The sequence below is a fragment of the Vulpes lagopus genome, chromosome 10, assembly GCF_018345385.1.
Source record: "Vulpes lagopus strain Blue_001 chromosome 10, ASM1834538v1, whole genome shotgun sequence".
NCBI classification, from domain to species: Eukaryota; Metazoa; Chordata; class Mammalia; order Carnivora; family Canidae; genus Vulpes; species Vulpes lagopus.
The window spans coordinates 86,376,586-86,400,834 of NC_054833.1; the positions used below are offsets into that span (position 1 = coordinate 86,376,586).

Consider the following 24,249-nt stretch of genomic DNA (forward strand, 5'->3'; position numbering starts at 1 on the left):
CAAGGCAGACTGTGGCACACATACACAAAAGGACTCTGGCCAGAACCCAATGCAGACGGCTCAATGGTCAGCCAGGCCACACCCCAGCCGAGCATATCCATGAGAAGCATCCAACATGGAAAAGGAAGCACATTCATCTCACCCAAGTCAGACTATCCAGACTGTTCCTTAGTCAGGTAGTCTCCCAGCCTGCTGTATCCCTAGTCACATGGGGATAAATGTCCAGAGTCAGTGTGTGGTCTTGAATTAATCTCTTTTCCTGAAGTCCCATTGTAAGTGGACCAACCTCACTTCAGCAGGGCCTGTTCTCATTCTTTACTGGAGCCCAACTTCAGATCACAGGCTAGGCTCCCACCACATATGCCTGGGTCACAGGGGTAACCGGGTCCCTGCCAGTTCAATGAGAAAAAAACACCAATCCTGAAAGTACAAAGAACCAGCAAAGTAAGAAGCCTAAGCATATGACTCTGCCACACTTCAAACGTGTCAAATACGTAGCCAATGCCTGCCGCTCTTCATCCCGTTAGCTGATGACAGTGACATAAAATGGTACTGAGCAACTGTGCAAAGTTGGCTATAAACTCACTGCTCTTTAAAAACAAAATTACTATAAATGTAGTGGCAAAACTGGACACTAAAAAGCCATGTGATTCAACCATTTCTGGACTACCTTTATAAACAGCCATCTCCTATAAAATCCAGTTTATTACTGGATCAAAAATAAAATAAAATGGCACACCTGGGTGGTTGAGTGGTTAGGCATTTGCCTTCCAGCTGGGGGCATGATCCTGGAGTCCCAGGATCAAGTCCCACATCGGGCTCCCTGCATGGAGCCTGCTTCTCTCTCTGCCTTTCTCTCTCTGTGTCTCAAATAAATAAATAAAATCTTTTTAAAATGTTTTAAATTTAAAAAAAAAATAAGATAAAGTATGTATCCAAGCATGACACATGCTATTCGTGCAAGTCTTCTGGTTTAGTCTTTCAAATTAGGCGATTCTGATATGCAGTTTTCCAATTTCACAGTCCCTCTGGTTTCCTAGTTCTCAATCGATAATGGCTCTCCCCTGCGCGGAGTACCTGTCAGTTATACACATATCCATTTCCCCTCACTTTCATCTCTAACAGCTACAACAAGAAGAGATGGCTAGCGAGTCACTGATCACTCCTTTGCAAAGATTTCTGTGACAATTAGGGCTTGGTGGCAATTTATCAGCCTGTGCCCGCTTCTGCCAGGCTGGGGTGACACCTGCAGGTGAGAACCTCCTCAATCTCACACACCTCGAATCCCCCCAGCTAGGTCCCTGGCTCTGAGCAGGTCAGGTGCATCCAAGCAGGTGGGCAGAAGAAAAGCAACTACTTAACTGGTCAACAAAAGGCTCTTCCTGTTAGTGAATCTAGTGGTTGAGATAAAATCAGTTGCTTTATAACATCTTATCCGCCCAATTGGGTTTGGCTTCAAGAAAAGAAATACAAACCAAAAAGAGAAAAAAAATATTGACTTGTTCCCCATTTAGACTTTTATTTATAACACCACATAATATACAAGAGGCCAAAAGAGTACATCTGGGTTATATATAAAAAGCCAGGTTCTTCAGGAACAGAAGAACTGCACCAACAGTCACCAGGCAAAGCCCAAACAGACAAGGGACCCTGACCTCTGGGAATGCTGTAAACCAGGTTCCCTAGGGTGGGTGCCATGGTGGCTTCAAGAAGGCAAGGCCTCAGCCTAATCCCTGGACCCTGTGTGACCTGATTTGGACAAAGGGTCCACGCAAACGTAATTAAGTATTATGAGATTAGGAGACCTAGATTATCCAGGTAGGCCCCAAATCCAACGACAAGTGTCCTTAGAAAGCAGGACAGAGATTTGAGACAGAGGGAAGGCCCTGTGCATGCGAAGGCAGAAGCTGAAGCAACACGGCCATGAACAGAGGGAGGACAGCAGGCGCCAGAATCTGTTAGAGGCAGGAGGGACCCTCACTGGAGCTTCTAGAGGGAACCCCACCCTGTAGGCCCACTGCTTTCGGCCCCCATTTGCAGCTGATTGTCAATCTGTCGCCTCCAGAGCTGAGAGAATAAATGTGGATTGCTTTAAGACACATCCAGTTCATATCAATGAACAGCAGACACTCATGCACCACGACGAGACACCGAAACCACAGTGGCATGCGGGGTCTCCCCAGTAAGTGACCCTGGGCGGCAGGATGGCACCAACGCATTGAGCATAAAGGTGAAAGTGGACACAATGAACCCCTGCAGGAATAGGATGGGCTCTCCTAGGACACCTCAAATCAAGACATAACAAAAAAAAAAAAAAAAAAAAAAAAAATCAAGACATAACAGACATCAAGGCAGGCAGATCTGCCTACAGGAAAAACGGTGCTGAGGTGGCCAAGACACCCTGGGCCGAGGTTTGTGTACCCGAAGGCCCATGGGTGAAAACCCTGAGTTCCAGTGGGACACCACTTGCGGTGGGGTTGGGGGTGCCTCTGGGAGGTGACACAAATCCGATGAAAGTGTTGGGGGTGTTTTTAGTGTCCTTGCAAGAAGGAGAGGAGGGGAGAGAGACCTCCCGCCCTCCACACACACACACACACACACACACACACACACACACACACACCAACACACTCCTACACACCCCTATATACACACACCAGGGCGGCAGCTGCAAGGTGGGTCCCCACTGGGAACCCATCTGCGGCTCCAGCACCTGGAGGGATAGGAGTCTGACGTTCACTTGGCATTTCCTTCGGCTGCCACAGCAGATAAAGACAAGGCCAAACACAGGGGTATGGGTCAAAGGCAGACCGCAGAGCAGGAAGAGGTGTCACACACTGTCCCGAGGGAGAACAGGTACCCTCACTCACAAAAATCACCATAGAAAAACGGGTTAAAGAAGTGACCAGACAGACAACCCACAACCCGACTGCACATTCCACTTCACAAACTGTCCCTCACCATGAGGCCATTTCTCCCCTCCAAGTAGCAGAACCCAAAGTATGAGAGGCCACTCCTGCAAAGGATCACGCTCTTGCCCCTGGACCCAGCATCTCCTTGGGGTGCACGCTCACAGCCCTCAATCTAGTGCACCCTTGGGGCACACACCCCTCGATCTCGCACGCCCTCAGGCGCATGCTCACACCCCTCAATCCAGCATGCCCTCGAGGTGCATGCCTACACCCCTTGATCCAGCACACCCTCGGGGCACACACTCATACCCCTCGATCTCACATGCCCTCGGGGCACACGCTCACACCCCTCAATCCCGCACACCCTCAGGGTGCAGGCTCACACTCCTCGATGTGGCATGCCCTCTGCGTGCGTGCCTACACCCCTCGATCCAGGACCCCCTCAGGGCGCACAGCCATACCCCTGGACCCAGCACCCCTCAGAGTGCATGCTCACACCTCTCAATCCAGCACACCCTTGGGGTGCATGCTCACACCCCTTGATCCCGCATGCCCTCGGGGGGCACATGCTCACTCCCCTCAATCTGGCACCCCCTCAGGGCACATGCTCACACCCCTCAATCTGGCACCTCCTGGGGGCGCACCCTGGAGACACCCCAGAGCACAAGGTGAGCCAACACACAGACAGTTCCACCCACACCTGGTCCACCTATAGGCCCTGCAAATTGCTGAGCTATCCAACCACAGGAAATGCATGCACAAGCTGGGGGGCACAAGCAGAGTATATGCCATTGGAAAAGGAGGAGACACGCTCTGTGGCCAGCCCCGCCTGATGGCCAGGGAACCCCCAGAGTCACCCATGTGCATGGCCACTTCCCTCCCTCACCCCAAGAAGCAGCCCAGGAGGGATGCACTGGGAGCAATAGCAGCGGCTGGCTCCAGAATGAACAGTGGAAGGGACACAGAGGAGCAATGCCCTTCTGAAACCAGCTCTGGGTAGAATTTTTACTGAAAAGCCTATCAGGGGATCCCTGGGTGGCACAGCAGTTTGGCGCCTGCCTTTGGCTCAGGGCGCAATCCTGGAGACCCGGGATCGAGTCCCACGTCAGGCTCCCGGTGCATGGAGCCTGCTTCTCCCTCTGCCTATGTCTCTGCCTCTTCTCTCTCTCTGTGTGTGTGACTATCGTAAATAAATTAAAAAAAAAAAAAAAGAAAAAGAAAAGAAAAGCCTATCAGTGTCCTACATGTTCCGGAAGTGAAATGAAATCACTAGGATGGGAGGGAAATAACTCTGAACTAGAGCACAGATAAAAACAGGATGGTGAAAAACTCCTAACTCTGGGAAACAAACTAGGGGTGGTGGAAGGGGAGGTGGGCGAGGGGTAGGGGTGACTGGGTGACGGGCACTGAGGTGGGTACTTGACGGGATGAACACTGGGTGTTATTCTATATGTTGGCAAATTGAACACCAATAAAAAATGAATTTATAATAAAAACAGGATGGCCCACTGTGACCGAGTGAGCAGTGAGGCTACACCGTTCGGGCCAGGCCTAGGGGCTCTGGACACTCTTCCCCTCCATCTGGGTTGCCAGAGCCCTGAACGGCTGGGAGGGCCATCTGGCAGCAGCAGTGTGGGTGAGGCAACCCTGCGCTGAGGCTGATGGTGCCCTCGGCTTCTCCCTGGGGAAGGAGGCTCGAAGAACCTTGCCAGTCGGCTGGGATCGGCAAGAACTGGGTTCTTAAGGTCAATCTGTGTACATGGCAAGTGCACATGTGTGTGCTCACATGTGTGCATATGCGCATATGTGTTTCTAGAGGTAAGTCTCCCAGCTCTGTCCACTGACATCGGATCTGGGAAACCAAAACACACCAGCACCCAGATCTGGATTCAAATACATCCCCTTTAAAAAGAACCAGGGTGGGAGCAGCCCAGGTGACGCAGCGGTTTGGTGCTGCCTTCAGCCCAGGGCCTGATCCTGGAGACCCTGAATCGAGTCCTGCGTCGGGCTCCCGGCATGGAGCCTGCTTCTCCCTCTGCCTGTGTCTCTGCCTCTCTCTCTCTCTCTGTCTCTCATGAATAAATAAAATCTTTAAAAAAAAAAAAAAAAAAAGAACCAGGGTTTATTAAAAACAAGGAAAGTCAGAAACTGTCACAGTCCAGAGGTGTGTGAGAAGACATGATGACTACATGATGCATGACATCCCAGGTGGGGTCCTAGAACAGAAGAGAACTTCAGGAAAGGAAATTCAAATAAAGCATGGACTTAAGTTGGTAATAATATATCAATACTGGTTCATTAGTTGTGACAAATGTACCATAGTAAGGAGGCTAATAAGAATGGAACTGGGGACAGGTATGTGGGATCTCTGTATTATCCACACAGTTTTTCTGTAAATCTAAAACTTTTCTGAAATAAAAAGTTTATTGAGAAAAGGCAGGAGTGGGGAGACCACAGCTCCCCACAGAAATGGCTGATGTCGGGGCTGGAATGGGGAAGCTGTGAGATGAGCCTGGGGCATCTTGTTCTACCAGAATGTAAGAAACTGCTCGGAAAACAGAACACCATGGAGGATGTCACAAGGACACAGCCTGAAGGGACTACGGACAACTCCAGGACAATCTGAGCACTAAAATAATCAGGAACGATAGTTTGGTTTTTTTAAAAGGTGTCCTTGAGTCCATCCCAATGTAGAGCTGGAAAGCCTCACTCAGAGGCAGCAAGGATGCCAACCCTGGCAGATGTCTGTGTGGCCTGAAGGGTCTCCCCACAAATTTCTTATAAGGACAAAATCAGTTACTGTCCAGTGGGGACATCACACGACACCCAACTGGTGATCAAAACAGGCCAACAAGGTGGGAGGGCTGCCACGCACATCTGATGTGGGACTCTGCGGGACACAGCCCACCCCACTGCAGTGTTCTAGCAGAGATGCAGAGGCTGACTCCATTGGGAGGAAGCATCACTAAACCAACAGGGGAACATGTACTTTAAAAATTTTTTTTTAATTTTTTTATTTATTTATGATAGTCACAGAGAGACAGAGAGAGAGGCAGAGACATAGGCAGAGGGAGAAACAGGCTCCATGCACTGGGAGCCTGATGTGGGATTTGATCCCGGGTCTCCAGGATCGCGCCCTGGGCCAAAGCAAGCGCCAAACCACCGCGCCACCCAGGGATCCCGGAACATGTACTTTAAAACGTTTTTACCAAAATCTATAAAGAACTTATTATATTAAACACCCAAAAAAACAAAGAATCCAGTCAAGAAATGGGCAGAAGAACAGACATTTCTCCAAAGAAGACATACAAATGGCCAAAAGACACATGAAATCAGGGAAATACAGATCAAAACCACGAGATACCACCTCACACTGGTGAGAATGGCTAAAATTAACAAATCAGGAAACAACAGATGTTGGTAAGGACGTGGAGAAAGAGGAACCCTCTTATACCGTTGGTGGGAATTCAGACTGGTGCAGCCATTCTGGAAAACAGCGTGGGGGTTGCTCAAAAAGTTAAAAACAGGGTTACCCTATAACCCAGCAATTGTACTGCCCTAGGTATTTACCCTAAGGATACAAACATAGTGTGACCTGAAGGGGCACCTGGACCCGAATCTTTATAGCAGCCATGTCCATAATAGCCAACCAACAGAAAGAGCCCAGATGCCCATCGACGATGAATGGATAAAGAAGATGTGGTGTATATATAGAATGGAATACTAATCAGCCATCAAACAATGAAATCTTACCATTTGCAATGACATGGATGGAACTAGAGGGTATTATGTTAGGTGAAATAAGTCAGTCAGAGAAAGACAATTATATGATTCCACTCATACGTGGAATTTAGGAAACAAAACAGGGGATCATAAGGGAAGGGAGGGAAAAATAAAATAAGATGAAATCAGAGGGGTAGAGAAACCATAAGAGACTCTTAACTCTAAGAAACAAACTGAAGAACACTGGAGGGAAGGGGGATAAGCATTAAGAAGGGCACGGGATGAAAAAAAAAAAAAAGAAGGGCACGTGATGGAATGAGCACTGGGTATTATATATGCAACTGATGAATCCCTGAACTCTATCTGTAACACTAAAAAAAAATAAATTAAAAATAAAATGTTTCTAAAAGGAGGGAAAATGTCCTATAAAAATAAAATCAGTAAATCCAAAAAAGGCTGAGGAGCAGCTCCAGATCAGAGGAGACCCTGAAGGCAGGAACTGTACCACCATGAGCCCTGCACTGGAGAGAAATGCCACCAAGGACACACCGGGTCGCTGGCAGGTCTGGATTACAGTCGAGATTATGGTCAGACTCAGTGCTGAGCCAGGCAGGCTGCTGTGTGTGCCCATGGAAGGGCATCTCAGCTCTGCAGAAATGCACACTGAAGCATGTGAAGTCAGGGGCTGTGACGTCTGCAAGTTACCTCCAAAGAGCTCACAAAAGATAATTGTAGGAACTGCACACATACGTACACATGCACAGAGGACAGGTGGGAGGAAGAAATACTGGCCAGAAGGTATGGATAAAGCAAGTGTGGCAGGTGCGAACAGGTGAATCTGGGTTAAGAATAGACCAGCAGTCCTAGTAATTTTGTAACGGGTCTGTAAGTTTAAAATCATGTCTAAATAAAAAGTTTTTAAAGAAATTATGCAATATCTACTATGCCTTTTCTTTTTCCAAGAACTGTGTTAATATGAAAAGGCAAGTGACAGACCATGGAAAATATTCACAATCTATATATCTGATGCAAGATTTATAGCAAAAATATATAAAGGAAATTCCCATCTATCCAATAATAAAAAGACACACAATCCAAAACATGGACTGGCCACTTCATGAAGGAAGAATAGGAATGGCCAACAAACATGGGAACATATATTCTTGCCTGGTCATTAAGGAATGGCAAATTAAGACCACATTCACACCCACTAGAAAGGCTAAAGTCAAAAAACAGAAACCAAAAGCTGGTGAGGATATGCAGAAACTGTAAGCTTCAAACAGTGCTGGTGCAATCACCTTGGGAAAATATTTAACATGTATTTACCTAGGACCCAGAACACGGTTCCATAGCACTCAATAACAAGAAATGAAAATGTATGTCCACAAAGATTTGCCCAAGAATGCTGAAAGCAGCTTTATTTATTAGCTGGAAAAGCCTACCAACGGTAAAATGAAAAAACAAATTTGCAAACCACATTATCTGATAAGAGATTAACATCCAGGGACACCTGGGTGGCTCAGTGGTTGAACATCTGCCTTTGGCTCAGGTCATGATCCTGGGGTCCTGGGATTGAATCCCATATCACACTTAACTGCGGAGAGCCTGCTTCTCTGTCTGCCCATGTCTCTGTGTCTCTCATATATAAATAAAATCTTAAAAAAAAAAATTAACATCCAGAACACAGAGAGAACTTCCTAAGCCTGCAACAAAACAACAAACCACCTGATTCAAAACCAGGCAAAGGACTCGAACAGACATATCTCCTATGAAGATACAGGCCAACAAGCATGCAAAAAGATGCTCAGCATCATTGACCATCAGGGAAATGCAAATCAAAACCACAGGGAAACCCCACCTCACACCCATTCACTGACTATTATTAAAAAAAAAAAAAAAAAAAAAAAAAAAAACAATGAGTGATGGCAAGAACATGGAGACACCAGAACCCTGATGTACTATCGGTAGGAACACAAAATGGCACAGCTGTGGTGGAAAACAGTGTGGGGGTTCCTCAAAAAAATTAAAAATAGAATCACCACATGATTCAATGATTCTTCTGGTATATACCCCAAAGAACTGAAAGTAGGATCTCGAAGGGATATGTGTATACACATGTTCATGTTAACATTATTCACAATGTTTGAAATGTGGAAGCCACCCAAATCCATCAATCAATGACTAAACGAGCAAAACGCGGCATATCCATTCCTCATTCGTAAGAAGGAAGGAAATTCCTAAAATGCAACAACGTGGATGGGCCATGAGCACACAATTCTGAGTGAAAGAAACCAGCCACAAAAGGACAAATACTATATGATTCCACATACATGAGGTCCTTAGAGTTGTCACAACCATAAAGATGTCAAACATACGGTGGGAGCCAGGGGCTGGGGGTGAGGAATGAGAAGTCACTGCTTCATGAGGCCAGAGTTCCATATTCACATGATGTGAATTCTGGGGACAGACGGTGGTGACAGCTGCGTAACAAATGTAAATGTCCTTGATGCCACCAAATTGCACACCTAAAAATAGTTAAGATGGTAAACTTTGTGTTATGTGTATTACAAGGAAAAAGAGACATTAAAAAAAAACAAAGGTAAGTCAGAATGCCACTAAACTATACACTTTAAAATTATTCTAGGCCTTGTGGATTTCTTAGTAAAATAAACTATTGTTGAAAAAGATAAACAAACAAACAAACAAAAAAACAATTTTCAAAAAGTGAGTTGAGGGCAGCACCAGTGGCCCAGCGGTTTGGCGCCGCCTGCAGCCCAGGGTGTGATCCTGGAGACCTGGGATCGAGTCCCACGTCAGGCTCCCTGCATGGAGCCTGCTTCTCCCTCTGCCTCTCTCTCTCTCTCTGTCTCTCATGAATAAATAAATAAAATATTTTTTTAAAAAAAAGTGAGTTGATATCTTTCTTAAAGCTATAAGGGGAGCCTAAGTCTGAAAGACTTCCAGAAAACCCTATAGATATCTTATATTTCTAAGTTTTGTCTTTTTTAAAACTTTTTTTTAAGATTTTATTTATTTATTCATGAGAGACACAGAGAGAGAGAGGCAGAGACATAGGCAGAGGGACAAACAGGCTTCAATGCAGGGAGTCTGATATGGGACTCAATCCCAGGTCTCCAGGATCAGGCCCTGGGCTGAAGGCGGTGCTAAACCGCTGAGCCACCCAGGCTCCCCTATTTCCAAGTTTTACAAGTTTAACTTTACATCATTTTCAGAATAAATCGAGACATAACTCTTATGTGCCAAACATGCAACATCAAAATATTCAGTTCTGAGGATTCCCAGGTACCTGGCAAGCACTCAGATCTTTGTTATATGGACTTACATTGTCCAAAGAATGCTAGAAAATACATAAATAATAAATTAGTTAATCTTCACCTTCTAGAGATCTGAGAGTTATTTTGCTATGTGACTCCGAAAAAAGGGACTGTTTTGACCGCTGGCAGCCCCGTGGGGATTTGAACTTATTCTGACATAAAAATGCAGCAGAAGACACCGGGCCTGGTTATTTTCACAGCTACCGTCATTCTGTGTCACTCTCTTCTGCTCCAGGGAATCTGCTTTATCAACTTTCACAATCAGTCAATGCTGATGGAGCCCACACCTCTGTGGTTTCCAGCATTTTCAGGCCTCCTAATGCAGGTGCACTGTCCCCACGTATTCAAATTCCTGGGAAGGAAGCTATCTGGATGGGAAGAAATACTTTCTCTGTCTCTGTACAGTTCACCCAGAGACAAATTACAAATGGCTTTAGTTGTCTAAGTAAAAGATGCAAACATTACACAACAGATTACCAACAAGGAGCGTGTCTTCTCAAAATGGTCTTTCTAGTTTGTTTTCCATGACTACCAAAATACTCAGGACCAAAAAAGTTCCCTCAGACTCAGGTAAGCAGGTCTAAATGGGATACACTCAGCCTGGGTGGTTTCTCCCCTTTACCACTCATCGGTGACCAATCTCACACGGGGCACCAGAACACTGAGGCTTTTGGCTCCTAGTCCGCCCCGTGGACAAGGCCTGGCCCATTCTGTGTCTCCAAGCATTAGGCACAAAAGAACACAAGACATAAGGACCATGGCAAGGTCATCCTGAGAACAGGTCATGGCACAAGAGGAGGCATCCGTGAGGGAGCACACAGCTGCCCCACTTAGGAAGATTGGTTCAGAAATCATTTTTCAAAGAAAAGTACATTTACTTTTTTTGGCTCTTCTGATTCTGTACTTGAGTACTTGAGAAACATCCAGGCAGGCTGACTAGATACTGGGTGACACTGGACAAATCTGTGTCAGTATTTTAGGTGTGACTATGGTACAGCAGCAGCATGCTTAAGCCCCATTGTTAGAGACACAGAGGGACCCGTTCACAGAGGTGGCAGCGGGCTGTCTGGGACTGACCCAGCTGGACTGGGGAGGAGTGGGGGTGGGCACCTCCTTCTCTCTATCTTCATTTGAAATTTTAAGTAACAAAAAGGTTAAAAGAAGAAAAGAACCTATGTGCCACAATGTTCACAGTAATCAAAGCAGACAATGACTGGAATTTGCTTCAAAATAAATCAAAATGGGTCGTGGGAGATGGTACAGACAATATAGGCCTGCGCATGCAGTTGGTAACTGCTGAGCCAGCTGGTTCATTTTACTACACGGTCTGCCTTGGTTTACCTCTGAAATGTCCATCGTATGAAGCTCTGACACAGGGAACAAAGGGGAGAAAGACTGGCAGGCGGGACGCAAGCAAAGAGTGTGCTCCACGGCTCTCCTATCTGCCAAGGGATTGGGGTGTGCTGGCTCAGCCTGTCCCCCCACCCTGGGCTATGCCCCCACAACACACATTCCTGGGGAAGGATGGGGGCCCAGCCAGCAGCACCTCTGTGCCCTGCCCTCTAACGTGGAGACCTGTCTGTGATGGGAGTGCCCTAGTCAGGCCAGCCCCATGCCCACAGCAGGCAGCCTGGGCGGATCACCACCTCACAGCCAGGACCCTTCTTCCCAGACTGCACCCAAGAAAGTGCACCCGATGGCAGTCCAGTAGAATCCGGTATTCTGTGTGAAGAGAAACCTCCCCACCACTAAGAATCGATGAGCTAGATAAGCCGTGTTTCGTAAGGCAGCAACACACAGTAAAACCACCTGCAGGTTAAGCACTGCAGGGAAGAGTTAACAAAATAATAATAAAGCATCATCAGTGAAATGCCGGGACACCTACACCCCGATGTTTCTAGCAGCAATGTCCACAATAGCCAAACTGTGGAAGGAGCCTCGGTTCCACCGAAAGATGAATGGATAAAGAAGATGTGGTTTATGTACACAATGGAATATTACTCAGCCATTAGAAATGACAAATACCCACCATTTGCTTCAACGTGGATGGAACTGGAGGGTATTATGCTGAGTGAAATAAGTCAATCGGAGAAGGACAAACATTATATGGTCTCATTCATTTGGGGAATATAAATAATAGTGAAAGGGAATAGAAGGGAAGGGAGAAGAAATGGGTAGGAAATATCAGAAAGGGAGACAGAACATGAAGACTCCTAACTCTGGGAAACTAGGAGTGGTGGAAGGGGAGGAGGTTGGGGGGTAGGGGTGAATGGGTGACAGGCACTGAGGGGGGCACTTGACGGGATGAGCACTGGGTGTTATTCTGTATGTTGGCAAATTGAACACCAATAAAAAATAAATTTATTATTAAATAATTAAATTAATAATAATAATAATAATAATAATAATAATAATAAAGCGTCATGTGAGACACACCAGTTTCTGTATACATACTCTGTGATCACCAGCAGACCGTAATTCAACATTCTGGAGTGGATGCTAATGACACGTCCGCAGATGCAGAGAGCGCCAAACGCACACAGCAACTTGGCTGGCTCCCTCCCTGTCTCCTTCCAAGGGCAGCACAGGGGGTCACCCCAGGAGCCCCCTCCCTCCTGGATGAGTCCCCCACCCAAGCCCAGGGTGCCCTCCCCACGCAGCCAGGTGCCTTCACATACAGTTGCATTTCAGTGGCAATTTCTGGTAATAAATAAAGCAGAGCTGGAAACGACGGCTTGATTAAAACAACTGTGACCATGTGTTCAGCCATAATCAGAACACCTGCCTCTAGATTTGTTCAGCTGATCAGGACTCTGAATTATACTGACCTGAGGTGTGGACGGCAGAGAGCAGATGAGAAAATAAAACAGCACCTCCACTCAGCACCCCCTTCACCTTCCTAAGGCTCCCCTCAAGACCATACTTGGTCCTGGTCCTCCAGCAGCAAGGCTGCAATGCTGGCAGACCGACTGCCATGGAAGGTGCCTTGTCATCCTTTTATTTCTAATTTACATGTTAAATTCATATTTACTTGTTCAAACAGAAAACTGAATCTTAAGGGTAGTATGATTTCAGTCTTCTAAAGACTCTCCATCAGTGATATAAACAATGTCTAAAAAATAAATAAATAAACAAATAAATAAATAAAATTAAAAAAAAAAAAAACAATGTCTATATGCTATACAGGGACCCATGAATAACCCAGGGCTGACGGACAGCAACCCCCACGCAGTCAAAAGCCTGCATGTAACTTCTGACTTCTCCAAAAACTTAACTACTAATAACATTCAGTTGACCAGAGGCCTTACCACTAACAGCAACAGTCAGTGAACACATATTTCATATGTCGTATGTATTATATGCTGTTTTCTCACCACAAAGTCAGCCAGAGGTTAGAAAATGTCATTAAGAAAACCATGAGAAGAAAAATACACTTACAGTACTGTATCTAACAAAAAAAAAAAAAATCTGTTGTAAGTGGCCCCACACAGTTCAAACCTATGTTGCTCAAGGGTCAACCACATTTCTTCTAAGTGAATCTTACAGAGTCTTGGCTATGATACAGGCACACACAAAGTTCACTGTAAGAAAACATTTACCACTTAGTAATGGTAAAAATGGTAAAGTGCATAGTAAAGCTTTACTATCCTTAACATCATATGAAGAATACATTAAAATAGACTCATTTTTCACAATAATTATCAATTTGATATTTGTGAATTAATGCTATTATGCATGCCTATTGAACTATTGATTACCATCGGCTAGCAGAACATTCCATCACCAGAAAGAGGGGCAATGATTGCAACAAAGCCACAACCAGGAAGAAGCATTTTCTATAATCTCGTTCTACACCCATTATGTATACTGCTGATAATCACGCTGCTCTGAACAGAAACAATGTTAGTGGTGACTTTGTTTCTCCTTGGGGCACAGAGCCCAGGGCCTTCTCACCTTGCTGTCCACTCCAGAAGGGCTGGTGAACACGTACTCCAGTTGAAAGACTATGGCAAACGCAGGGTGATGGACCATCTCAGGGAGTCGGAGGCGGCTTCTCAAAACTAGAGCCTGGTTTCCAGAGCTGGGTCAAGAACACAGAGCAGCAGCACATCAGGCAGTGCTCCTGCCACCCTGCACCCCCCAGGGTGCCAGGCCCTGCTGCTGTGGCAGGTTCCCCCAGCAATGCTGCAGAGCTCTGCACTGTGTCTGGCCCCCAAGGTAGCTCCTAAACCAGAGCCTCTCATGCTTCAATCGACACTCATTCCAAATCGCCAGAGCTTACGTCAGGAGGACAGAACCACATGGCCAGGTCTGCGAGGAGGCTCGTCCTCCAGGGCACCCCTTGGAGAGGTCTCTGATCCCGACTTGGGAATAGAGGACTGAACAGAATGGCAGAACTTCCTGCCTGCTGCTTCTCCACCACATGAGAGACTGATCGCAGACACAGTGGGGGTACAAAGTGTGCTAGGGTCCCCTCAGATCCTAAGCAGCCACACCTGGAGACACCTATAATGTTAGCTCCAGAACTGTCACAGCACAGTTCAGGATTTTTCCAACCTGATAACACTGAGGTCTGTTCCTAACAGGTATAAATTAGCAAGAGGAAACAACGGTACCAGGGAAGAAGTACAGGTGGACAAGTGCATACTTCACATGCAAAAACAGCTCCATTTCCCTTTGATCCCCAGTAATGTGCACCCTAGTACCTCCTAATTCCATGCAGCTGGACATCACGACCCTAGGGAGAATACCTGGTCTTCGAAGAGGAGCCAACTTTCCTGCTGAAACTGGCAGAGCGCGTCAAGGCCACATCCATCTCGGGCACCAGCACCACCACGTGTGGCCTCTGCACGAAGCCCAGACCATTGTGCACGCCCACACACAGGCGGCGCTCCAAGATCTCCAGCGTGCTGCCATCTAATGGACTGTCCCCCTAGAAGAGCACATGTCACACACAGTAAATCCCTGTGCAGAAGGGCAGAAGCTCCCAGTGGAGAGGCAAGCAAAGAGAAGAAACTGTAACTGAAGTCTCAGGCATTTCCAGATCAGATGGTGCTCAGTGAAAATGAATTCAGGCAAATAATCCTATGAGAACCGCCAGCCTCAGGGCATTTTCTAGGTAGTTTTGGGTCTTTACACATAGCACAGTCTTCTCAGAGCAATATCACCCTCCCCCTAGAAGATACCTGAATCACCAAACACTTACTCAGGTTTCCATGGCTGAGCTCAATTCTTAGGATGCAGCAAATGAGCAACCAGGGCCTCAGGGCCCCAGGGCCCCAAGGCAGAGAAGCCCACTGCCCCCAAGGCGCCTCTATCCTCCCCCAGACTCAGACACCAGAGGCTTGGGGTGGAAGGGGCAGCAGGAAGAGGGAGCACATTTATGCAGTAAGTCATAAACCAATAAACACAGAATCTGCCCCAGAGTGATCGCTGGATATTAAAGTGTTTCATCTTAACAAAATATGTATAGGCACTTTAACAAATGAGTCAGGATAGTCCTCCAGGCTATTACTGTTTATTAAATTACGTGATCGTGGTAAAATGATTCCTGAATTTTCAAGTTTTCTTCACTGCCCATTAATCAAGCTGAACAGATCTAAATTCAGCCTATTAGTCTCTGAGTAATGAAAACAGAGCGATGGAGGAAACAGAGTAGCTACCAGTTGGCTAAGGACAAAAATACAACGTAGTAAAAATATGTAATAAAGTGATTTTGGGGGGATACACAAAATTCAACAATGATACTCCTAAAGCATCTCTACCCTCACGTGATCCACTCTGAGCAATAAGAACACAGCAGGAAACACAGCAAGAAAATGTGCTCTGTCAATCCTCTTTTCTGTGTTTCTACTTCACATGAGACATCGTATAGAACTACCTTGTCAAGAATGGGCAGCAAGCAAAAAAAGTCCATCTCATCTATGTGTGCTGTACACATGCATCTATGCATACATGTGCATGTGTGCATGTATGTGTGTGCTTGTGTGCATGTGTGTACAGCTAAGACCTTGCTGACTTCCCAGACTGCTAGGATGGGCACCTACCAATGGAACCGCTCGTTGTCACGATGGAGAGGTAGCAAAGGCCTGTGATAGGCTGACACTGAAGCACCTTGGGCACAGCAGTGAACCCAACCACATCCCTGTCTTCCTGGTGCAAATACTCCACAGACAGACAGGCAACAGAGCAAGGAATAGGTAAGGAACCCAGGTGCTCGTGGGCAGGGCCAAGCACCCGGAGAAAGGAAGCAGGTGACATACTTACAGAGACTTGTGGGGGGGGGGGCCTCATCAGCACACTCCAGTGGCCTGCAGGACTGTCGAGCTTGCACAGAGACCTGAAGCCTAAGGGGAGCCATGCAAGGGTCTAGACGCAGAGCATCCAGGATAATGAGCTACCAGCCCAAAGGCCACAGTGGGGACACACTGTGACCTGTGACCACCAAGACTTCACGGCAGCACATCAGATGGGTAGGCAGACCTGCACCCTGTGAGGGGAGTCCCTTTCACAGAAAGTGGGTCTGCCGGGATAAAATGACTAAGACTTCTAGTCGTCTCCTTGGAATGAGCCAAATATCTTGAAAATGTCCTTTATAAATGCTGATCATTTTATTGGTCTCCCTAAGCTCATTTGGTGATTTAATTTACTTTTACATGAAGACTGCTTTAAGATATAACAAAACTAACATTAGGGTCTCACGGTAATCGCACCTAAGTTAAAACAACGGGTTAGACATCCCCTTCCGCCACTAAAAGAGGAACCACACAAGACTGTGGCTGGACCGTCCACCCCGGCGGTGTCAGAGACCGGCAGCGTCCCCACCTCTGCCCTGCCCACATCTCCACTGTTCAGATTAAGCTCCACCATGTAGGACAGTACCTCCCGGAAGTTATCACTGATGAGGAGTTCCAGAAGCTCTTCCTCAAACTTCTCAAGGGAAGGATACAGCGTGAAGAATAAATCATCCAAGTACCATGTGACAGACTTCTGAAGGCGAGGCTTTCGGAGGGTGTCCCCTGAAAAAATGAGGGGGTGCATGTAGAGTATCCGTGGGGACAGGACCACCAGAAGCACTCAGGGCCTCTCACCCACCTAGGTCCAGGCCATGGTGCCAGGCCCTCCAGGCGGAGAAGAAACCACAGGCATAGCACTCAGAGCCCTAAATCAGAAGCCACCCCCATTCACACCAAGACGCCAAGCCCAGATTTCAATTACAACCCAATTTCTGCCCCCACCCTCCTCCAGGAACACATTTTATAATTCAGCAATCCAAAGAACACAGATCACTGAATGCAGGGTAACATCTGTTCCTATCAGCTTGGTTTCCCTTTATCGCTAACTTCCTCTCTAGCAAGAACACAGCCAGTGATGCCGTTTCTTATTTTTGTACGTTTACCTTGAACCATTTGGAAACATGAAGAAATACTCATGAGCACATTAAGCCAACAAGCAAAAACACCGTCTGGGCTGGCACCACAAGAAAAGTCCCCATCTGGGTGGGGGAGCTGCCCCGGACTGTGAGCTCCATGAGGACAGAAGGGGCGGTAGTTCCTGGCACGCAGCTGGGTGCCCGGCACAGAGCAGGTGCATCAACCATGGGCTGTGAAAGGCATGGTCCAGTCTGAGCAGAGACCTCCCCTCCAACTCAGGCACGAAGGCCAAGCCAACCATCTCCACACCAGTACACACCCCACACTCTGCCCTCCCATCCCGTCACTGCCCTATTGCCCTGTCTCTTCCCCAGCTTTTACCCGTAAGAATTAAGGAGCAAAGCCTTAGATTTTAAGAACTATTTCCAAAGTTAGAGAAAGGAAACATCAGCAGAAGACTCAGCGCAGAGGGAACTGTCGTGGTGAGAGCCCTTGGTCGTCCTGCCAGGAGGTCAATCAGCACAGCCAGAGGTGATCCCATCTTCACCTCTGCATGCACTGAGACCCTTCAGAATCTCCACAGCCGCCCTCTGCCTCACTAATTCCACATTTTGAACCTATTCAGCAAAATTAATCGAATGTGGGAGCAAAGCTTTATGCACAAGAATACTCATTAAACATTATTTATTTTTTTTAAACATTATTTATAACAGAAAAAAATAAGAAACAACCAAATGCTCCCTAGGATGGGGAATGTTAAACAAGTTACCATGCCTCCGTATAAAACAGGAATGAAACTCCTATTGTCAAAGATCACTTAATGATTGAAAAATAATCATAATATTGCAGGTAAAAACGATGTGTGTAACACTGTGTATGAGATCATTTAAAGCCAATTTTATTTGAAAATCTACATTTACATGCATACATGGATACATATGAGAAGTAATCACAGATGACTTTATTTCCTTCTTTATGGTTTTCTACCCCTTCCTCATCACAAATCTGTATTAAATTCTCATATTTCACAATTTCTTATGCTTCTAAGAAACGTTGCACATTCCTTTCTGAATTTAAAAAGAAGTGTTGAAGCTGCTCTGTGGAGGAATCAGAACCCACGCAAAGTATAGGTATAGTTATTCACCATGGCCAAAGGTTAAAGACAACCCAAGTGACCAGCAACAGATGAAAAAAAAGGAAAATGTGGTCCATCCACACACAGAATGTTATTCAGCATTAAAAAGGAAGGAAATTAAAAATAAATAAATAAATAAATAAATAAATAAATAAATAAAATAAAAATAAATAAATAAATAAATAAATAAATAAAAAGGAAGGAAATTGACACCTGGATGGACCTGGAAGACATGGCGCTCGGTGAAATGAGATAGTCACCGAAAGGGCAAATCCTAGACAATCTACTCATAAGAAGCCCTAAGGTGGTAAAATCAGAGTCAGAAGGTGGAAGGGCGGGTGCCAGGGGCTGGGGAGGGGCTGGGCACTAGTGTCTCATGGGGCTGAGCTGCAGTTTTTGTGAGATGAGACATTCTGGAGGCAAACGGTAGTGGTGGCCACAGACTGCATGGTTTACATAGTTCGAGTGGCAAGTGTGACGCTACATCTATGTTACCACAATTTTTCTTTAAAGAGCAAAACATAGAGTCCAACCTTTCATGAAATTGCCAACAAGTGTCTGAGGCATGTCCTGAATTGAGACCCTCCACCAGAGAAAGAGAAGGGACGCCTGGGTGGTCCAGGGGTTGAGCATCTGCCTTCGGTTCAGGGTGTGATCCTGGAGTCCCAGGATCGAGTCCCACATCGGGCTCCCTGCATGCAGCCTGCTTCTCCCACTGCCTATGTCTCTGCCTCTCTGTGTGTGTGTGTCTGTCTTGAACAAATAAATAAAATCTTTAAAAAAAAAAAAAAAAAGGAGAAAGAGGACCGACAAGGAAAGAGAGGAAGGAGCTAAAGCAGCACACTTCCACCACCAGTTCCAAGGGCAGCAAGCCACATCCTCCATCATGGGCCTCCCTAGCAACATGCCACAGGGCACACAGCAGCACGGGGGTGCTCATGGAGGATTTTGGGGATGACGAGACAGAGCAGCTGTGGCCCTGTGGGCACAGAGAAGGAGCAAGGGACCATCATCAAACCAGGGCCCATCAGCAGGAAGAGGCCAGGCCCGAGCCGACACCACTGCCTGCTGGGCGTGCTGAGTACATCCTACCCGCAGGTAGAAGGCGTGTGTCCTGAAACAAGGGAAGGCAACGGGTGGTCAGGCACTCTGGGGCCAGGGCCTAGGGGCCAACCCCAGTTTCTAAACCTGTGTCCTCAGCTGTGGAAGCCAGGAGACAGCCCCCCACTCAGGACAGTGCTGTGGGGACAGAGCTAATACCATTCACAGCCACGAACACAGGGTCATAGCTCCCGAGGAAAGGCACACACATGTACACACATAGCTCATCAGACTAATCTTAAAGCCTAGGCATGGCTCATCCCTGTACATTCTATTCTCTATTTTACAAGAGAAACAGGGCTCAGACACTCTAAGTGACTTGTCCAAGGCTACCACACCCACAGAATGTGAGTGAGGGAGACTCAAATGTTGAAGCTGCTAATACACATCCCCAAATGACCAGGAAAGTACTGTGAGAACTTCAGGGAGTGAATAGATTCACAGATACAGAACCCAAGAGAAACAAAGATGGGCTGCTCTGGGAGCAGGGGACTCAGGTGGGACCCCAGGGGCGCCAGCCAATGCCAGCCCTTCCAGAGATGGGGCAGCAGCAGAGACAGACTTGCCGGTGTGCTGGGGCCACTGCCTGTCCGAGAGGGAAGCCACCCGTCCCTCACCAATCTCCACTACTGTGCTGTTGCCTGCCCCTCTAGACAACAGTACAGTAGGATGAGCAAATCTGGGCATCCAGAAGGTGGCGGAGTCCAGGGCTTCTGGAAGAGGCTCAGTCCTGGCAGGAAGCAGGCTCTGCCCAGCTCCCCATTGACAGGTGGCCCCCAGGCCCACAGCCATTAGCAAAAAGGAGCCTTGACTCTAGTCTCACAGAGATGTGAGGAAGGGAGCCCCACACACAGAAGTCAGACAGGGAGAGGAAAGATGGTTCCTCCACCAGGAGATCAGACCAAGGAGCCACATATGCACAGGGCAGAACCTTCCAGATCCTGAGGTGCCCAGGAGGCAGGGCAGGGCCAGGTTGCATCTGGCCGGCTTTCTCCAGGCCATGTCCTGTGAAAATCACAGGCACTGGAGAATGGCTCTCACTCAGAGGACAGAGCAGGCCTCCCAGGATGCTCCACTGCAGAAGAGCGGCCAGGGTGAGGACAGTATCCCATGAATAAAGAAAAACAGGTCCTGGGGCCCGGTGCTTCCTAAGTTCTCAGCACTGAGCTCCATCGGCTTACTTCTTTGCTCCCCACATGCATCTCCAGGGGCAGGTCCCAAGAAAGTCCCCATTTTATGCAGGAAAGGGCAGCGGCAGAGGCTGGGAGAGGTTAGGAGCCTGGAGGCCCACTCCGCACTCAGAGCCTCTTCCCTGCTCCCTCCTGCATCCCCCTCACAACAGCTTCACCGTCTGAAGTGTCACCCTGAAATGTCACCTCATTCACTCTGAAGTGTCACCCCGTTCACTCTACCACCCAACCTCAGCAACTGGGGTTGGGGAACTGGGGTGAGGCGGGGGACGGGGAGACTCATGGCCCGCACACTCTGTGACTGGGGCTATTTTTCATATGGTTGTTGCCAAGGCTCTGGGCAGGAATGCAATCCCCAAAAACAGCAATGTTCCTTCAGGAATCCAGAACCCCTGCCCTCAGGGATCCCCACACATGCACTGCCGAGAAACCAGGGATTACAGGCGCAGACAGGCAAGAACTCCCTGTAGTGACATCCTTAAGAGAAGCGTTCAGAAATGCCCCCAGGTGCCCAACAAGCTCTCCACGAGGTCCTAACAGTGTCCCACGGCCTCCCCAGGACGCAGCTTTCCTGGAAGGGCAGTGGATTCCCCAGAATGCACCCCACCAAACAGTGTTGCAAGAGGAACAACAGAATGAGACCAGTTAGAGGGTGACCCAGGCAGGAGCGGAAAGAGTCTGAGCCATCCACATTGCTAAAACACCTGTTGCCTTTGATGGCTGTGGCGAGACGTGACATTGCCCTTGCTTCCATCTGTCCAAGACAGGAGCACTAAGAGCCCCACACTGTGCCCTCCCCCCTGGCTCAGTATCTGTGCACACGGATCCATCCAATGAGCCTTCCACGGATGAATCATGGACAAACCCAAGCATTGGTGAACCAGGGAGAGGATAAAAGGATACACCGAAGTCGGAGCACTGCTTTCTCCAGGGAGGTTCCCCAGGGAGCAAGCCTGGAAGGGAGGACTTTCAGCAAAGATGACCTCTGTCGTATTAAAACTGGAGCTCACACCAGGGGAGGAGCCAGCTCTCCTCTTGTCACCCCACCACCACCCCTGCCTACCCCCACCTACCCACAACCCACAGTAACATGGCACAATCCAGAAGGTGAATCCCAGCAAGGACCGAGCAGCCCAGAGAAGCCTAGGAGAAGGCCCACAGCCACTGAGATACTTGGATGGAGGGTGGGTGGGGTGGGGGAAGCAGCATTTTTAAGGAGCACCTCAGGAGATTCCTGAGCAGGGACTTGGGAGGACCACGTGGAATACCACCAGAATGGGCCACCTCGTGGCAGACTGGCACAAGCTTCTGACACCCCACTTCTCAGCTCTACCAAGCTCTGATGTAACAGATGAGGAGGCAGACCTGGAAAGGAGAGCCCACGGCAAAGGCTGCTTTGTCTGCTTCAGATACCTGCGTGGTGTCAGCCAGCTCAGGGGAGTGTGAGGCCCTCTGCTTCCTCCAGCCCTACAGCGCTGTGAGAAGTGGGCCAGGAGCCCTGCACTCCCTGAGCACCCAGCCAGGAAGCCTCGCTCAGGACTCCAGGCAGTCCTGGCATTCACCTAGCCTTCAGGGCCACTGTTAGAAAACAGGCTTCCAAATTATATTTACAACGAAGCCTCCAGTGCACTCAGCTACTTTATGCAAACCTCGCACCCACTCCAGGGCAGGATGAGCAATCTGAGCCTTCCCCCAAACGACAGACATCTTTCTGGTCCTGATCTCCTGAGACCATCCCTGCAAAGACAGAGGCAGCATGCAGATCTGCAACCAAGGAGCCTCCATGCGGAGACTCACTCTGAGCCAGGCCACGGGAGCTCTCCTTGAAAGAAGCAGCTTTCAGGAGCCACGGCATGTGTGCAACGACCCTGGTGCTGACACAGCTGTCCAGGTCTGTCAAACCAAAGCAAGTGAAACGGTCAGAACCAGGCCAAGGAGACCACGAGAGGGAGGGTGCGTGGATTTCCAAGTTGCAGGAAGAGATGATGCATTGGCAGCACCTGCTAATCTGGCCAGATGCTGAGAGCCTCCCTCTGAGAGCCACCCGAGGGGAGAGGCCTGCCTCCCTTCTGGGGAGTGACAAAGAGCCACCAGCACAACACAGCTAAGACCTTCATTTCCAGCCATTCCCAGGCTGAAAATCACTCTTCCAAAGTCAGTCTTCACAGAACTGAGTGAGTCAAAGTGAAAGACCGGAGGTAGGTTGGAGACCGTGTCAACATCGGTATCCTGGTCGTGACTTTGTGCTACAATTTGGGGGAAACCAGGCAAAGGACACATGGAGTCTCTCTGCATTATTAAAACCACATGTGAATCTAGACTGACCTCAATAAATATTTTGTTAACAACTCAGTCTTCCTGTATTGTGTGATATTTTACAAATGAACAAATATCCACATCCCCATATGGCACCAAAATAAAATCAGACCTTCTCCAAATTGCACGTGAATTCCACCACTGAAGCTGGTAGCAGTCACTGCCTTTGGCCCTCTCAGGGCTATAAAATACTATTCAGCAAAGAAACACTTTTCCAAGAGTGAGTCACAAAAGCCCAAAAGACCCTGGGCAGGATTTATAACACAGACAAGAACGGCGTCAGAAAGCCGGCACAGTGCCTGCATGGCTGAGAGCACAGATCAGCCTGGCGTCCTGCACATCCAGGGAAGGCAGAGCAAAACCAGTTCCTTTTCTCAGATGGTCACCGGAGGACTCGGTGAAAAGCTGTGTTCCGGTCCTTTCTCCCCAAGAAGAGGGAGTATGCTCCTGCCCACGTGAAGTGAGTGCTCCTGCCGATCCGGGCACTTTCCGGCTCCACTTCTAGGGTCCCTGGTCATTAGCTTTTACGCAAAAGATTAGGGACACCTAGGTGGCTCAGCAGTTTGGCACCTGCCTTCAGCCCAGGGCATGATCCTGGAGACCCGGGATCAAGTCCCATGTCAGGCTCCCTGCATGGAGCCTGCTTCTCTCTCTCTGCCTCTCTCTCTGTCTGTGTCTCTGCCTCTCTCTGTATCTCTCATGAATAAATAAAATCTTTTAAAAATAAATAAATAAATAAAAATAAACAACAGATTAAAACAACAGCAATTTCCCAGACGCTGCCTGCACCCAGTAAGTGTCCCAGTGACCAATTGGCCGCTCTACAGGAGGGGGCTCAGATGGCTTCTGAAGACATGACCCTTCAGGGTGAGGAGCTGGAGCATGCCCCACTCTGCAGCTAGCCCCTCTGATGCCCCAGGCCGACACAAGACACTGAGAATAAACTTGGGGCCACCAGAGCTGCCCATTGCCACCACAGGAATGACATAGGACCAGGCTCCAGATGAGCTTCGGCAGGTCCAGGTTTTATCTGCAGCTCTACTGACACCCACTGGCAAGTCATAGAGTGAGGGACACACCTGAGCCCCCACCAACACTCTGCTCACCCAGAAGCCCAGGTCAGAAGGACATGTAAGCTGAGTTTTAGGCAGGCGTGCACCTAGG

General features: G+C 48.0%; 1 protein-coding gene across 8 annotated transcripts in view; it reads right to left on the minus strand.

Moving 5' to 3' along the window:
* NPHP4 (nephrocystin 4) overlaps positions 1 to 24,249 on the minus strand; it is a 116,751-nt gene that overhangs the window by 64,480 nt on the left and 28,022 nt on the right. For 7 of the 8 annotated variants that reach the window (XM_041772535.1, XM_041772532.1, XM_041772537.1 and 4 more), the window contains exons 8-10: positions 16,853 to 16,989; positions 14,722 to 14,903; positions 13,925 to 14,051 (exon numbers count right to left, since the gene is read on the minus strand). In XM_041772535.1, coding sequence (XP_041628469.1) covers positions 13,925 to 14,051; positions 14,722 to 14,903; positions 16,853 to 16,989 — 446 coding nt within the window. Of the gene's footprint in view, positions 1 to 13,924; positions 14,052 to 14,721; positions 14,904 to 16,852; positions 16,990 to 19,011; positions 19,122 to 24,249 lie in introns of those variants that run through there. The other variant, XM_041772538.1, reaches the window with a different exon arrangement.